This window comes from Sphaeramia orbicularis, chromosome 14, assembly GCF_902148855.1.
Source record: "Sphaeramia orbicularis chromosome 14, fSphaOr1.1, whole genome shotgun sequence".
Taxonomy (NCBI): domain Eukaryota; kingdom Metazoa; phylum Chordata; class Actinopteri; order Kurtiformes; family Apogonidae; genus Sphaeramia; species Sphaeramia orbicularis.
This window is the reverse complement of record NC_043970.1, coordinates 53,745,469-53,763,833: the sequence shown is the minus strand read 5'-3', so window position 1 is coordinate 53,763,833 and position 18,365 is coordinate 53,745,469. Positions and strand designations below refer to the sequence as shown.

General features: G+C 36.9%; 1 protein-coding gene across 10 annotated transcripts in view; it reads left to right on the top strand.

Moving 5' to 3' along the window:
• auts2a (activator of transcription and developmental regulator AUTS2 a) overlaps positions 1-18,365 on the top strand; it is a 693,940-nt gene that overhangs the window by 237,062 nt on the left and 438,513 nt on the right. The window contains exon 1 of one of the 10 annotated variants that reach the window (XM_030154097.1): positions 1,836-2,163. The exons of the other annotated variants lie outside the window; for them this stretch is intronic. Coding sequence (XP_030009957.1) covers positions 1,993-2,163 — 171 coding nt within the window. The 5' untranslated portion in view covers positions 1,836-1,992. Of the gene's footprint in view, positions 1-1,835; positions 2,164-18,365 lie in introns of those variants that run through there. 10 annotated transcript variants of the gene reach the window in all.

The following is an 18,365-nucleotide window of genomic DNA, read 5'->3' as shown; positions in this document are numbered from 1 at the left end:
TGATCTGCACTTTCAGATGTTTCCAGAGTTTCACCAATGATAAGACAGGGTGGGTTTATTAAGATATGACAGAAAAAATACCTCACAGTCAGGAAAAATATCAGAAAACAGTAATATTTGCAAGACGTTTGGATGGAAACCCTTCCATGTGCATCTCATTTTAATAGAAATATTGACATTTCACATCAGTCTATGGATAACAGTCTACATTAATTGTTTTCTTTTGATTGATGTTTTGATTGTTCATGTTTTATAGAAGCGTCTGCTGACTGTTTCCGTGTTTCACATTCGGGGTTTGATGATATAAGTTCGGCTTCTTCCTGCTCCTTTTCGGACATAAATTATTGTTAAAGAGCTGCAATGAAATGGTTCTACATTGTGTGACATTTATTTTCTTTTTTGGTTGATTTATTTTCATATATATGTCCTGTTTAAATTGGTCATTTCTTTTGCCTACTTCTGTTCGTAATAAAGTCTATGTATGTGTAGAAATTCTGGAATCACCAGTAATTGTTGGAAAGAAACATCTTTATTTAAATATAAAAGCGTTATTGTTGACTAAATTATGGCTATAAATAATAGTATCATGTGAAATTTAATATTTAACCCTTTCATGCATAGTGTTCACTCCAGTGGACAGTTATTCTACACCTGTTCTCTGGTATATTCACAGGTTTTGCTGTTTTAATTGTATAATCAGCTGAAACAGTGGACACTTATGCACCATCCAATACATTGACATTCAGACCATTACTGTAACTTTACTGTTCTTGATAAACCTGATCTGCAGTGATGTTTGAGTGTAAATCAATTGTTAATTGTTAGACTGTAATTAACAGTTTAATAAAAAAAAAAAAAAAAAAAAAAAATTGGCATATTATCTTCATGAACTAGGAAGATATTACTGTTATTAATTATTTAAGGAGAAGGGGTGGGATTTTATGAGTTAGGCTTCTGCTCACTCCTTTTCAAATATGTTTTATATGTCTTGTGTTTAAGTGTTTTGTTTATTTACTTCCTTCTGTTTTGACATTCATATTTGAAATAAATACATCAGTCAATCAAATCAATCGAGTCATAGCGAGCATTAGAGTATGTTAAAATGTGAGAAAACATCAGATTAGCCGCATTAGAAATGTTTTTATTTCATTGTTTTCATATCACTTTATGATATTGGGTTTTAAATACATGTTTCTGTGCTTCAAAAATAAAATGCATGGTGTAGCCAAGTGGACATTTTTGTAAATCCATGAAAAAACAAAGTCAATTGCACTGTTTTTTTCATGCCTAATGAGGAATAAAAACACTCAAGAAAAGATCTCGACAAAGGAGCTAATAGTTTATGCATTAGAGGGTTAAATGTCGACTGAAGCCAAATGAATGAGATGTTAAAATTCCATATTACAGACCAGTTGAACTGTTGCAGCCATTGTGACGTCAGATCTGATGACAATAATGATCTTTTGTGCAAAACTTGTAAATATTTGAAGCGACGGTGCAGAGTTGAATCCGATTTGGACATAAGTGCATTTGACAGAACGTTTTGGAGGCACATTTGTTCAGCCGTCAGAGTTTATTTGACTCGTGGGAATGCTTCGCTTTCGGGGTCAGAGCAACATCAGGGGCTGCAGAAATAATAAAGCAGACAGTGTTACTTTACAGAGGGCACAGAAACACAAGATTGAAATAGATATAGAAGGGGGTTAAACGAGGTCGGGCTGAAAGCGCTTAACAGTGCATAAACGAGAGAAAAAAGGGAGCGCTGGGGGGAGGCAAAGGGTTAGAAGAAGGGAAACTTTGAGAGACGAATCAAGGAAAAGGCAGAAGAAAGAGGTTCAGACGGAGCAAGAGCTGAAAGAGGAGAGAGAGAGAGAGGAACGATCTCCTCTGTCGGCATCTGCCTCCGCCGCTGAACACAGCTGAAGCCCATCTGAGGAGCGCTTCTGTCAGCCTTCCAACACTGCGCACACACACACCAAACGCACACACCGAATGCACACGCCGCCAAGACGACGGCGCGAAGGCAACAGTAGCGGCTCAGACACAGAACAAGCAGCGGCAGTGGAAACCGTTCAGACTTTCCCTCTGATCCCAGAAATAAGCCACAGCACCAGGATGATCAAATCCAGTTGGTTCTACGTCAAGTTCAAGTACAACGAGAAGGTGAGTCCGCCAGTCGAACCGCGATCCTGGCAAATACCAAGTCTGACCATGTGGTATCGATCGGCCGAGAAAATGTGGGATTATTAGTTTGTGAGCGGACCCAGGTTCCAGATCTGCCTTAAATGTTTTAGTGTTTTAGTGACTTTTTAAAAATCCAAAGTGGCCTGTGCTAAAGTGGAGGTTAATAACCAATGTTGTGTGTGTAATTTCGCCCATGGGAGTATTGATTCCTGGCTGCTGACTGTGTTTTTTTCCATTAATATAGAGCTGTGTTGAAAGGCTGAGTCACTGGAGGCAGGTTGGCTTTAATGCCAACTGTTATTGGCATTAAATGCTTATAAAACTCTTTGACATTATTATGTGTTTTATAAGTGCAGGGTTTCAGTTGGAGCATAAATTATGGCTTATTATAGAGAGTGTATCCAACTTTTCTTGGCTCTTATAGAATTACTGACTTTCCAGTTTGGTGAACTTGTTGCTTTAGTGTAAGGGTGTCAAACTCATTTTCTTTCAGGTTCCACATTCAGCCCAATTTAATCCGAAGTGGGCCGGACCAGTACAATAACAGCGTGATAGCCAGTAAATAATGACAACTCAAAATGGTTTTAGTGCAAAAAATGACATTAAATTATGCCAACATTTACAAACTATCCAAACAAAAAAGATGTGAATAACCTGAAAAAAAGGAAATTTGTAAAGAAATATAAGTACAATTTTATCAATATTCTGCCTTGACTTATCATTTATACATATGCATTAAAAAAGCACACAACATGTAGTAACAGGCAGAAATTTGTTAAAATTGCGCTTAATTTTCTTTAGACATTTCAGGTTCATATTTGTTCAGGTTATTCACATTTTAATGTTACAGGATAGTTTGTTAACGTAAACATTTTCATAATTTAATGTTTTTTGCACGAAATCAAAGAGAAAAAATTGGTGTTGTCATTATTTATAGGTTATGATATTATTTTTTAGGTTGATGCCCTGACTTGCACTTTGCAAATTCATCTCGTGGGCCAGGTTGGACCCTTTGGCGGACCGGTTTTGGCCCCCGGGCCACATGTTTGAGGAGCTTTAGTGTGAATGGGATCATCTAGACGTTGGAATATGTCAAGTAAAAGTGGTTGCATTCAGGGATGTGCTCCTAAAGTACTGTAGGACTTTTTGCAATTCCACTCTGTTGTATATACGTATATAATCTGTAGAGTTTTATTACTTACTGCTGTTTTTACTATTTTTTTATTGTTTGTCTTTTGCGCTGTGTTCATGCATGCACATTTTTTTGTTCTTGCACTTTACTCTGTTACTGCTTTGACCAGTGAATTCCCCCGCTGTGGGATCAGTAAAGTCTCATTTAACCCATAAGCATATCTGAGTACTTAGAAAAGAGCTATATAAAACTGATGTAGTATTATTATTATTATTATTATTATTATGAAGACCCAAACATCCACCATTGACCAAAAGCATCTACTGATCTAAACTGCTGATCCACTAATCCTATTAATACATGTAAATAATTGGTGTAAAATACAGTTTATCATCTTTTCATGGTCATCAGATATGACCCTTTTGGATGTTCACAGGCTTCGTAGTTACCATGGAAACACTGTCTTCTTCTACAACATTGATTCACCAGTCAAACCCATGGAGTTGGATCAATGACAGTGGATGGACACACTGGGTTTAAGTTTAGTTAATGATATATTTTACTGAAAAAGTCACTGTTTCTTAATTTTTTGTTTTCCGTTTTGATATAATAACCTTTCATTTTACTGTGAGGTTTTGTGAAAGGAAATTATCTACAGGATTGCCCAGTTAAACATAGGAAAACAGACGATTTCCACTGGAAAAAATGCTAAATTCAGAGGATAATATTAGAATAAATGGTGATAAATCACTTATGAAAGGTTAAATAGAAAGGGAAAAAAATCACACTGGGTCCTTATTCGCTAATCTAAAAAATAGTAATTTATGGTTTGTATCTTAATAGAAAAGAAATATTTGCATTATTGTCCTTTGTACTAGACGAGAGTTTCACAGCGTCACAGAAATGCCATCTACTGCAAAGGACTTCACATAAAAAATGTATCTGAAAAATACTGTTGCATTATGCTTTAAGCGTCTGCCAAATGCATAAACATATGCTGTTTCTAGTTACGACAGTTATTTAATGAAAAAAAAAAAGCCCAAACCCTGGGTCTCAGGAGGATGTAATGGAAGTTTGAACCAAGGTTATTGTTGTTAACGAAATGATGAAAACTAGAATTGAGAGAACATTTTCGTTAACTGAAATAAATAAAAACTATAATTAAAAGAAAAAACGATAACTAACTGAAACTGTATTGTGTGCTTACAAAACTAACTAAAACATTTAAAAATTATGGATAAAATTCCCTTCGTTTTCATCTTTGTTAATGTCAGATAGATGCAAAAGTGGTTTATTTTGCTCGAGCAATTTTAGCTAGCAGCACCATACGACACTTGACGGTCCGTCACTTGTGGTTTCCAGTCGTCTTCTGGTCCCCACTCTACCTGGAAACATGGAGACTAAAGTTGGGAGAAAGCAGCAGAGTCCTGTCTGGGATTTATTTGAATACGACGACAGAGAAGAGAAAAGATATAAAAAATCTAAAACTAATACTAAAACTAAGCATGTAGAAAACAATGAAAACTAAAAAAAAACTAACAAACCTGCCCTGAAAATGAATTAAAACTAACTGAATTAGAGAAAAAAACATCAAAACTAAATAAAACTGAACTATAGTGAAAAATTCAAAACTATTATAACCTTGGAACAGATGGTCGAAGGTGGAAGTAAAATATTAAGTGCATCAGCGAGTCCTGTCTGGGATTTATTTGAATACGACGGAGAAGAAGACAAAAGATACGATAAAACTAAAACTAAGCATTTAGAAAAAAAGGAAAACTTCTAAAAACTGTCACACCTGCTCTAAAAATGAATCAAAACTAACTGAATTGGAGGAAAAAAAAAAGTCCAAACTAACTAAAACTAAACTATAATGACAAATCCAAAACTATTCGAACCTCGGTTTGAACACTAATGTGTAATGGGATTGTCCTCCATTCATGGTTCTTCAGTTGTAAGAGTTTTAACCACTGAAACGCTGGCTGGGCTTGGCTGTGTCTTCTGATAAAGCTTTAATACGCTGTGTGAAGCCCGTATCTGCCCTGACATCCTATATCTGCTGTAATAGCATTAAGTCTGACAGACATGAGTCTTGAGTACCAGCCCTTTGAGTGCAGATGGCATTACACCGACAAAACAAAGCAGCGTTCCAGCCACTAGCGCTTTCCCCAAACGTCCCCTGCTGTATTAATGAAGACGGCTACGGTTACAATTACGCTCAGTCAGTTAACCAGTCATTTAGCGGGCGAGACGGTCGATCGGCCAGGCCCCGCCCACCAGTCAGTCAGCTGCTCGGCCTCTAATGCCCTGTCTGTCTTTGTGTCAGGACCGGTTCTGGCGTTGACCCTTCACGCTGATCAGGTTCTCGTCTCTAGCATCAAGTGTCCGCCTTGTAGAATCGATAAAGCTATCCCGTTACATAAAATAAACCGACACGGAGCTCCGTTTACGCACACGCTCAGTCCAGTTAAAGCGTGTGGAAATATGTGGAAGTAGTGTGAGTTGGTTGGACTGTCTTCTCCATAATCAGGCTTATTACAGTGGGTGAGTGGGAATGTGCCAAGTGGCCTCATGGGAGCATCTGTCGGTGCCCGAGGTGCTCCCGTTCCATCTGCTCGGCCATTTTGTACTTGGGCAGTCTTAAGGTGGAGACGTGGGAACATGGCCTCTGTTTTTGTCCTTTTTTTTTAGCTCAACGGCCGATGGGTCACGAGATGCGTCTGGCGTCATCTTCATTAGTACTTTCTTCAACGGTTAAAACACAGTAATGTCCCATCAGAGAGCGAACTTTAATTGATTACCATTCCAACATTTATTTCAATACAAAGTAGCTCCGTGTTTTGGATAACCCCTTATGGTCCAACTAAAGTAAAAATGAATTTAAAAGTAAAAATGTGGGTCATTTAGCAATAATAATCTGTCCAATTGTCTCTAAAATGCCCCATTAGAGAAATTTCGAATACGGTGTTTTGACCCAAACGCTGGTTTAGTCTCGGTGTTCTCATGTTGCTTTTTTGGCAGCAGCAGGTCGTTGTTTTGGTGAGAAATGTGTAGAAACCAGCCCAGCACCATCAGTTGTTCTCCAAAAGTTCTGCTCAAATCTCTGCTAATTAACCCTTTAATCGGGTAAATGACTATTTTTGATCATTTCTGCACACATTACAAGACAGTGACAGCAACAGTTCTGGTTCCAGTGAGGACAGTGAGTCTCCAATCTCAGGTCCAATGTGGTCTCCAGGGTCTGTAAGGTCCACCTCTGCATGAACAGTGAGTGGACCTGCTTTGTTAGCCCTTTATTGGGCAAGTGATTATTTTTAGTAATTTCAGCAAAATATTAAATATGGGGCCAATCTCGTGCCTCAGTGAGGTCAAGAAGCATGTTGGTTTTCATAACACTATACAGTGATTCAGAGAGATTTTATATCAATTTTGAAGCTGTAAATAGTGAATATGAGTAATTTTTTTTTTTTCAGTTTATGACCTTATAACAGTTGTTTTATTACGTGTTTATTGCAAGAGACAATGTGATATCATGAATTGTGTACAGATAACACGCCACGTTTAATTGGTGTGTTATCTGCACACATTAAAAGCTTTCAGCGTGTATATTTACGCCTTGTAAGATACCATGCCATTAGCGCGATTGGCGGCTAGCACAATTAGTGGTTAGGTTTAGGATAGCTATTAGTGATTAGTGCGATTAGCAGCTAGCACTATTAGTGGTTAGGGTTAGCAGTTAGCACAATTAGTGGCTAGCACGATTAGCAGTTAGCGGTTAGAGTGATTAGCGGCATTTAGCAACAATAATCTGTCAAATTGTCTCTAAAATGTCCCGTCAGAGAGATTTCGAATACCGTGTTTTGACCCTCAAACATCATCTCTGATGAAACTACTGATTGGATTCATTTCAAATTTTATATGTAACTCCCTTGGGACAATGTCTACAAAGTTTTGAGATATTTAGATTTTTGAATTTTTAGCCTTTCTTTCTAATGGTCCATATTTTGATGGTTTATATCATGTAAATCAGGGCTGTCAAACTCATTTTGGTTCAGTTCCATATTTAGCCCAATTTGATCTCAAGCAGGCCAGGCCAGTAAAATAATGATTTAATAACCTATAAATAATGACAAATCTAAGTTTTTCTTTTTGTTTTAGTACAAAAAAAAACCCTAATTCAATGATGAAAATATTTACATTTTACAAAAATGATGTGAATAACCTGACAAACAAATTTCCTTTGAAAAGTTAGTTCAATTTTAACAATATTATGCCTCGGTTTATTATTTCTACATGTACATTTACACACAATGTTACATAAACATTTGGTAAAAGGCAGAATATTGTTAAAATTTTGGACTTTGGAACTAAAATTTGAACAATTTCTACAGTATTCCATCTGTCATTATTACGAACACAACTGCAGATCCCAGTGGATCCATAAATGCAGAAAACATTTAGGAACAGGCAGAATATTGTTCAAATTGCACTTTTCAGGTTGTTCATCTTTGTTTTTATTTATGTATTTATTTGCATTTTATTGTGAAAGAATAGTTTTGTAAATGTAAATATTTTCACAGTGTAATGTGATTTCTTTCACTGAAATTTTTTCCACGTAATTTTTCACAAAGAAAATGTGTAGTCATTATTTATGGGTTATTTTGTTGTTATTTTCACTAGAAATTACATTGGTCTGTATGTGGAACCTGAACCAAAAGGATTTGGACAGCCTGGACTGTTCAGGTTCATTTTTGCACTTTCATCCTGCAGGGCCGGAATGGAACCTTTGGCGGGCCAGATTTGGCCCCCGGGACGCATGTTTGACACTTGTGATGTAAATGGTTACAGATATTAATACAGTTACTGTTGAGCACTGATAGGAAGTCATATATGGACTTTAATTTGGGTCCATGACCTTTGACCTTGAGTGACGTTGAAGGGTCAAACTCAAGGTCATCAATGTCTATATTTCAACAAACGTCTTCAAAACTGCTGATGGGATTCATTTCAAATATTATATCTATCTTCTTTGGGACAATTTCTACAAAATTTTTTCACAGTTTTCAGAAATTTTGATGTTTTACGAATTTTTGAAGTATTACAAATCAGTCTTTCCTCATAATGTTCCATATTTTGATAGTTTATAACACGTACATGGTTATAAATAAGAACAATAAACCAAAACCAAATAAAACAATTGAATAAAAATAATGCATTCAAACTCCTCACATAGATGGGTTTTAAGAAGCGATTTAAAAAAAAAAAGGTGGATTTTAGCCAATATTGTTAATTAACATTCATAGTTTCGCAGCAGGTGAAGAACCAGTGTTTTCTGAAAGAGTTTATACTAGAGGCTGAAGGGTTGAAGGGGTTTTTAACTCACCAACCGGTAGGATTATTGAATTTTCAACAGATTTTTGAAATATTAATATTTCCCTTTATTGAAAATGGTCCTTATTTTGATGGTTTATAACATGGAAATGGTTAGAGATATCAATACAGTTACTATTGAGCACTGATAGGAAGTCATATATGGACTTTCATTTGGGTCCATGACCTTTGACCTTGAGTGACCTTGAAGGGTCAAACTCAAGGTCACCGATGTCTAGATTTTATCAAACTTTCTGTCCAAAACTACTGGTTGGATTAATTTCAAATATTTTGTGTCTTCCTTGGGACACTGTCTACAAATTTTTATCAGTTTTCAGAAATTTTGATTTTTTTTTTTTTTTTTTTTTTTTTACAAATTTTGGAATTATTTCAAATCAGCCTTTCCTTATAATGTTCCATATTTTGATGGTCTATAACATGTAAATGGTTACAGATATCAATATAGTTACTATTGAGCACTGATAGGAAGTCATATATGGACTTTCATTCGGGTCCATGACCTTTGACCTTGAGTGACCTTGAAGGGTCAAACTCAAGGTCACCAACGTCGTCATCTTCTTCAAAAGTGCTGGTCAGATTCATTTCAAATATTATATGTGTCTTCCTTGGGACAATGTCTATAAAAAATTTTTCACAGTTTTCAGAAATTTAGATTTTTTACGAATTTTTGAAGTATTAAAAATCAGCCTGTCCTGATAATGGTCCATATTTTGATCGTTTATAACATGGAAATGTTTAGCGCTATTTCTGATTGATCACTGATAGAAGTCATATATGGACTTTCATTGAATTAGTTCAGTTCTCCTCCAGTGAAAGTACCACCCACTTCTATTGGCAGATTGATCTCCTCCATCCATATCGCAGGACTCTAACAGAGACAGAACCTGGCAACCTCACACGTTGAACTGGGGATTGATTCAGACAGAACATGCTGGTGAGATACAGGGACATCGGTCCTATTTTTAATGTGTTCCAGGGATGTTTACCCTGCACACGACTCCAAAGACTTGATTCCTGAACAACAGATTCAAGTACACTTTATATTTACAAATGGACATTTAAAGTTCTACCATTTCATCGTCAAGAGTGACATAAACGTGGAAAGTGTTCTGCAGTTATGCGTGTAGGAGGTATTATTGTGTCATACTAAAGCTGCTAAGTGGCGGGGCTGGAGATAATTGGGACACTTAGTGCAGTGTTGGTCACTGGATGAATCCATGAGCCAAAAATATGTCGCATCAAGTGTTCAGTGTTTGGGGTTCAGTGTCATGTACCAGTTTTGCTGCTCAGAGGCAATTCAGCGTGTTGATTTTCACCTGAGAGCTCTTACTGATTTATTCATGTATTTATTGTTCTATATTTAACCAGGTAGGCCAAATGAGAACTGTTTGTCATTTACAACGACCTGTGACAGTCAGATGTATGACAGTATAAAACACACAAAACCCTTTTAATAATAATAATAATAATAATAATAATAATAATAATACAGTTTATTTGTATATTACTTTTCCTGGTACTCAAAGACCCTTTACATACAGCAGATAAAAACATAAACGAAACACATTGAAAACAGATAAAAAGCAGGTGCAAAAGGCAAGTATATGAATGTAAAACATTAAAAGTCATCACAAAACTTTTGTATAGTGAAGTGAAATCATGCCATTGTTTTTTGTTTTTTTTAAGCCTTTACCTCAGACAATATGAAATTTATTGCATTAATTTTCAGATTTTTTCTTTTTAATACTTTCTTTTTGATATATTTTACATTTCGAAACCATGCCATTGTTAAATAAAAAATAATGTGCCAAGTTGTTTTCAAGAAATTATGGCATTAGAATCATGAGTCAGATAATGTATTACTACAAAGTATAAAAACTGTGCTTTGTCTGGTCCAATGGGTAATGACCTCTGGTCCAGAATGAAACCATTTGTTCAGTTTGTTAAAGGTGTAATACCACCGATGGCCACTAGAGGCTGTTTCTATAAACCTTGACACCCATTGACTTACATTGGACTTTTCTGTTCAAATACTGTCATTTGTTACAGGACTCATTCTGGCCTCACTGGTTTTATTTGGACCTTCTAATCCATGCTCTGGTCCGTGGTTTGATGTCTTGCATGTCATGCTGTGATTATCAGGTGTGACTGACAGTTCGGTCACTTAGACTTTCAGAGTTTCATTTTATTTCATAAAACACTTTGTTGTGGTTAATTTGTTCCACTAACAAGATGTAAAATGCCTTTGTTACTCAGTGCTTGATGAAGTTTACCATTTACTGAATCGGTAAGCTACACTGTAAAAAAACAAAACAAAACAAAACAAAGAAACGGTATTATTCCGGCAGCAGGGGTGCTGACAAAATACTGTTAAATAACGGAAAATAACCATCTCATAAAAATACGGTAATTTTCCATAATTAAAATACAGTTTTTTGCCCTAACTTTACATGAGATTTTGCATATTTTTTGACTTTTTAATGTTTAATAAAGAATATTTACATGTAGTAAAACAATCAAATTACCTATAAATATATATATAAATAATTTTCAATGAGACTCAGTTGTCCAATCCACTGATAAAAACTGTATTTGGACAGTTTATCAGTGCTTATACATGTTACACATTCACAAAAATACATTTATTCAACATTTTTGTTGTGAAACCTCCTGTAATTACACAAGATATTTGTCAATTAACAAACAAGTCTGGTTAAACTGACAGAACAAATACTTCTTTTACAGTTAATTGTCAGTAATTTTATGTCGTTTAATTACTTTTTTACAGTATTAAACTTTAAATTAACAGTTTAATCTCATAAATAGAAAAGAAATATTTGAAATTATGATACATTTGCAAATGTATCTGAACTGTATTTTTCTGTGAAAAAAGAAAAAAAATGTCTTAAAAAATGGAAATTTTATGGTTATTCACAGTTAAAGTTTTTTCATGTTATTTTCCATTTGACATGTAAAATCACAGACTGTTTGTGTCATTTCATTGATATTTTCCTGTATCTTGAAAATACAGGAAAAATCTGTGAAATAAACAGTGAAGACTCTGTTAAATTACAGATTTTTTTTTTACGGTGTAGCATTTAGCATTAGCTCATTTCTGACCCCTTGCACTTCTGTAACGCCACCCCTTATGTCCAAATATGGTCACTCTGATGTTCATTAACCGACAGGTGACGTCACAGCTCCTCTGTCCTCCTCTGGTTGTTGACGTAAACCCTGGTCTGTCATTCAGAGGTCAGTCGGCGCTGAGTTGACGTCTTCTGCCACCGTCTGCTTTTCCTTCTGGCCTCGGGAGCATTCCGCCTCCGTTTGATTGACAGCCACACTTTGAGCAGCATGCGCAGAGGAAGTGACCTTAAACAAACGCTGCCAGTTTTGACTGAGCGCCCGTCCCCTCCCCCTCCCTCTGAAGGGACGGGGTGAGAAGGGCATTAAGCGCCGTGTACTCCGGGTCGACCGCTCCAGGTCGTCCATGTCTGGGGAAAGGGTAATTGCTACCCCTGTGTGTGGGCTCATGTCCTGAAGTGAGAGGGTACGGGGGGGGGGTGGGGGGTTACATTCCTGTGAGTGGAAAGAGAACACACCACTGTAGTCCAGCTCTGTGTGTGTGTGTGTGTGTGTGTTTGTGTGTGTGTGTGTGTGTGTGCTCACATCTCTTTGTCCTCTCAGCTGGTGCCAGGACCCCCCAGTGGGCCAACGCTGGGGCTGCACATCCACACCGGCTCACCCGGCTCATGTGGACTAATTCAGTTTTACACAAACTCACAGTCCTGTGGTCGGTGTCTTAACACTGACCAGGGCACGACGACTTTCAGAATAACACATTTACACGTCAGGGTTCGACTCACGCCTTCATCCTTTTAATAAATTCATGCTAATGTTGAGTTGTTTTTACCTCCACCAGGAGGTATTGTGATCACTTTGCTTTGTGTGTTTGTGTGTTTGTTTGTGTGTTTGTTACCTCCGCCAAGCAGGTTATGTTTTTGTCGTCGTTGGGTTTGTCTGTTTGTCTGTGTGTAAGATAACTGAAAAAGTTAAGGATGGATTTGGATGAAAATTCCAGGAAATGTTAATACTGACACAAGGAACAAATGATTACATTTTGGTGGAGATTGGGGGTGGGCCCACTGATCGGCCTTGGTGGAGGTCTGCGCTCTCCGAGTGCTTCTAGTTTGTTTGTTTGTTAGCAACTTTAGGGGAAAACTCTTCCATCCACCTTTCCCAAATCTTCCCCACAGATAGGCCTAGGCCCTGGGACCAACCCATTAAATTTTGGGCCAAGTAGGCCAAAGTTCAAGGTCACAACATCTACAATTTTCCTATCAGTCATCACTGAGCAATTTTCGAAAATTCATGAAAAATTCAAAACGACTCTGATTAGCCTCCAATTGGATCCACCTGTAGCTCAGAACAATATCTTGTATCTGGCACAGAATTGTCCACATCCACTGTGGAATGTGGACTCTGTGGACATTTACATTTAACATTGAAAATCCCATTTACCACACATTTTTCATTGTAACTCAACAAATATTGACTAGAATTGAATATAATTGGACAGACACATGACTGGTACCAAGCTTCATCTTTTTCTGCTGTATGGAACAACCTGGAAACTGTTGAATTTAAAAAGAACTAGTCTATCCACACATGCACACCGTTCAGGGTGCTTGGTGAAGGTTTGCGTTCTCTGAAAACTTGTTCATAAAATGCATTTTACTTTGCGAAGTTGACTTTCACTGTCAGACTTCATTCAGACAAATTCACCAGTTATTGGACGAAGTGGGTTGATTTTGTAACACTATTAAGAGCTGATTTTACTTGATAAGAATACGTACATATAGACCCATGTAAACCCTTGGTTCATGCTACACACTTTAAATGTTGGGTGTTCATCTTATACAGGGGAAAAGGGTTTCTGAAAGGAAAGAATGGAATGGGAAATATACTTATTTCCCTTTAACTCTATTTTAGGGTACTGTGTATATGTTTGCTTTTTCTGTCATTGCTGCCCTGTATGAGTATGTTTTTGTTTTTTGTTTGTTTTTCTTTACATATATAGAAGTTATATACATGATGTTAAATGCTGATAAGATAATGCTGACTGAAAAAAAAAAAAAAAAGAAAAAGATAATTACAAAAAAGCATTTTACTTTAAGGATTTCACTGTTAGTCCTTTATTGAGGACCGAAAACACATGAGAAAATACTTACAACCACATCTTACTGCTTGAGAGTCATGCACATGCTAAGCTAAGCTAAGTTAGCATAGCCTAGGGAACAGTTTGAGCTCCATTGATGTAAAACTGGAACTGATGAACCATTTTTGTGCCTGTTAATCTCCTCATACTAGTGGTATGCATGTGGATATTTAATACTGTACAAACACATAACAGTGGGCAGGTTCTGTTCTCAGATTCAGTACCATAACAGTAAATAGAGAACGCATTAGGTCACAAAAATGCATAAATATTATATGATTATATAGATTAATTTTCTTAATTAAGCCCTGATCCATTTGTTTAATTTCGTAGAAAACCAAGTGATGATCAAAAAACAGCTAAGACAATATTTGTAATTATTGCTTCATAATGTGACCTTTTTTTTTTACTTTTTACTTTTCTTTGTCTTGTTCAGTGAGTTTTATCAGTACAGAAATAATCCTTGCACTGCTGGATCTACTTAGTGTTAGCTTAGCGCTGTGAACTGTCTCACTGATCTGTTGTTTTATTAAATGATTCATGACATATGCATGGTTTACATGTTTGTCTATTTAAGTGCTTGTTGTTTGAGTTGTGATCTGTTGTACCGGAACTGGTTTGGTAGAGCTTTTATCTGACATTCTTCTGGTTCCGTGGATGTATAGAATGTGTATCTTGATAGAAGCGTTGCGTAGCATTGCTATGGCAACACAAGGCGGATGTATTTTCTATATATAGTCTCACTCTGTTTGTTGTAAACCCGGACCTGGGTGTGATCTCACTCTGGCTGATCTGATATTGAATGTGATTTGCTGACTCTTAATCATGTGTAACAGTTTGTCAACACTGGTTTTAGCAGAAGGGAAGACCTCGGTGTGAGTGTGTAGTAGTGAAAACCTAAAAATGAACACGTATTTCCAAATGAAGTGTTCTGGTATCAGGGTGAATTAAAAGTTTTTATTGTGTTTTTTGACCACCTAAAAATAAATGAACCATGTACATTTGTATATTTGTGTAAGTTGTTGCCTAGTGTGGTTCTTATTAACATTACTGTCAGTGTTAGATGTTAAGGTAGCAAATGCCTTCATTCAACATTGTTTTGATGGTTTAATTACCTGTAAAACAGGTCATATTTACATTAGTTAAACATTAAGAGGTCAGTAGGTTTACATACACTTTGGCTAAGGTCCTGTCCAATGAGTTTTTGTTCTGGTGTCCAAACTATCCCAGTCATTTAATGTCCTGGAAATAAAGGCGAACTTAGTTTTAGATCGTAAACTCCATGGATTTGTTGAAGTGTGCATAGATTTCTAAGATGAACACTTTAGTTATGTTTGGACAGCAGGTTTTTATGCACAATTCAGATTTTTCGATGAAATCAGATCTTTTTGCGTGCTTGTTCATATTACACTAGTGTTTTTCAGCCTTGGGGTCGGGACCCCATATGGGGTCGCCTGGAATTCAAATTTGATCGCTGGAAATTTCTAGTACTTGATTAAAATCAAACAAAAAAAAAAACTTATTAATAAAAACATATGGTGAGCTGACAGAGACAATCCCAATCCATAACAGACATGACAAACTGTGAGTGTGAAACTGCAGCACTGTGGTTCTGTTTATCTGTCAAATGTTCATTGTGGTCAGTTTCAGATGCTGCAGCTTTTTCATAATTCATAGTTTGAGCTCGTGTTTGTTCAGTATTAATTGTCAGCCTTGTAAATCCAAGCTGGACTGACTGTACATATCCTGACCAAGAAAAATCCAATTCTCCCTTTGTGCAGTAATCTACACCTGGCTTTTCTGCCTCCGTCCATAATAATATAATGGACGATAATGGACGATATAATACGAAACACTCAAACGTGTGGTGCGTCCTCTGGTGTATGGTCCTACAGTGTGAGCAGTCAGGTCGCATACGAGCATCGGTCCGTACAGTGTGAGAATGTGAATCGTGAGCCTGACTTTACCATTGATTCGCACAGTTTGAGATGGAGCTGCGTGCAACAATCGAAATAATCGCGCAGTGTATGGCCGCCTTAAGACTTTCCACTAATGAGACCTGTTGGAGCAGCCACTGTCAACTCTGCACAACTGTGTAAAGATGGTGGGTCATGGAGAGCTGTTGGTGGTGTTGGTGGTGGGTTTAGTCTGTATTTACTGCCCCCATGTACCAGTCCTGGTTTGTTGACCCAGGAGCTGGGGGTTGCTGTAATGACTATAATGACTATGGAAACCACACTAGTGGGGTGTGGGTTGTCATTAAGGGAGGCTCGTTGCAGCCTCTGATGATGCCACAATTTGTTATATGAGAGTCACTCGGTGTGGAAACCTCTCTTGGGTGGTATCAAACAGAAACTCCAGGAGAAGGTTCAACCCAGTGTTGAGCGTTGGTCTGAACCCACAACTGTTCAAGAACCTAATCCTCAGTTCGAACTCTACCGGGAGGCTGTTGTTGGCCGCTTTTCTTGCAGGTTTGTTGTGTTTTGTCTGATTGTCGTCGCTGTTTCAGAAGATTCCTCTGGTGTAACTCTCCCAGTGGTAAATCTGTTCCCTTCCCATCAGATACAGAGTCAGTTTATCTGCATCAAAGTCATGTTCCTGTTCCCAACCGTCCACGCTCGGAGGACTTTAATGAGAGTTCATTGGAGCCATTTTAGCCAAGCCAGTTTAATTTATTTACGCTGAAAAGCTGGAATGGTAAGAGGCTTATGGAACTTTTGACCCCGGCAACGCTTGTCGCAAAGCAAGCTTTTTAAGCTCCCCTTTTTTTTTTTTTTTTTTCTCCAAGACTAGACTGGCTTCCTTACTATACAGACACATTGAAATTCTAGGAGAGCGCTCCACAGCTTGCCGAAGGGATTACTGGTAAATCCCTGCAAACTCCAGATGTTTTCCCAGGCAGCACGCAGTGAGGAAACATCAACCATCCCCTGTAAACATCTGTCAGACAAAAGCCTCTGCCACGGAGGAGACAACAGAAGCTTAGAGGGAGTAAAGTAGCTTGACTAGTCAGATTTTCACTCTGTTAGATCTGTTTGTTCACCAACAGCTAAGTGGTTTTGCGAGGCGTGCTTATGCCATAATTCAAAGTGAATGAGCTTTTATGAGACATTTGGTAAATGGGAGTGTTTTCCTACTGGACCACCAATCGAGACTTTGTCAAGCTCCTGTAGTTTTAGTTTTTATCGTGTCTCTAAAAGATGAAGAAATCATCTCTGGGTCAATATGACCCTAAGGTGGCTTTGGTGGTGAATCCAACTGTCACCATGAACACACTGCAAAAATAATGGAATTCTGGGGTTTTATTATGAATGGGCAAACACGTACACATGTATCAGTACAGTTTTAAACCCTTTGAAATGTGATTTTATTATTTTAGACAATTGTCTTTGAGGGAATGTACATTATTTGTACATGTTCTCCACACTGCCCTTCTAACTTTAGAGTTCCAAGTGTTTAAAGGAAAAAAAATGTTAATACTTTTTAGATGTTGTCATTATACTCAACCTTTTTTTTGATAAAACACATCATTTTGATAATTTATATTTTCTTTTCATAATATTTAACATTCTGCAGTGACAGGGTGGCCATATTTGTTTCATATTTTATAGTGTGTTTGTATTTTGTCTACTTGCAAAGAATTGATTAAAAATGTGAAAAATTGATAAACCTGCATTTCCAACAGCCTGCAGTTAGGCTGTGTATTGGCAAGAATCTGGCGATACGATACAAATCACAATACTAGGATCACGATATATCATGATACTGTTAAAAAAGGCATTTTTTTATTTGTTTCTTTTGAAATGATTATTTCCTTGAAGAATTGAATTACACCAGAAATATGCACAAATATTAAACACATTTTTATTTGATCCCAACAGGATCTAATGTTCTATCACAAAATGTTCCTGTGTTCAAACTGAAATTCTGTTTTACAGACATTCCAGTTTCAGATCCTGTTCAAATGTTCAGATTCTATTAGTTCACAACTAACATCAGAACAGGATTTGAGTTCAATTCCAACAAAGGAACTAACATTATTTAATAAAAGAGTGTTAAAAAATAAGAAATAAAATATAAAAACCATGATGAGCTGAGATGGGGTGTGGGTGGGGGGGTTTGTTTTAGGGTGTTTTGGGGGTTTTGCATTTGTTTTTTGTTCCTTTTGGGTTTTTTTTCTTCTTCCTTTCTCTGACTTTGTATATATGTAAAATGGAAATGGTAAATTGTATTTTTGTAATTGTTGTAAAAGTTTTGTTTGGCATATTTCCAATAAAATATCCTGGGAAAAAAAAGAAAAAATAAATAAAATATAAACAAAAAAGAAAAACAAAAATGAACCCCCACAATATGCATTTGAATAAATACCTAAAAATATCGATACAGTACTTTTTAGTATCGATACAGTATCGTGAAATGAAATATCACAATATATTGCAG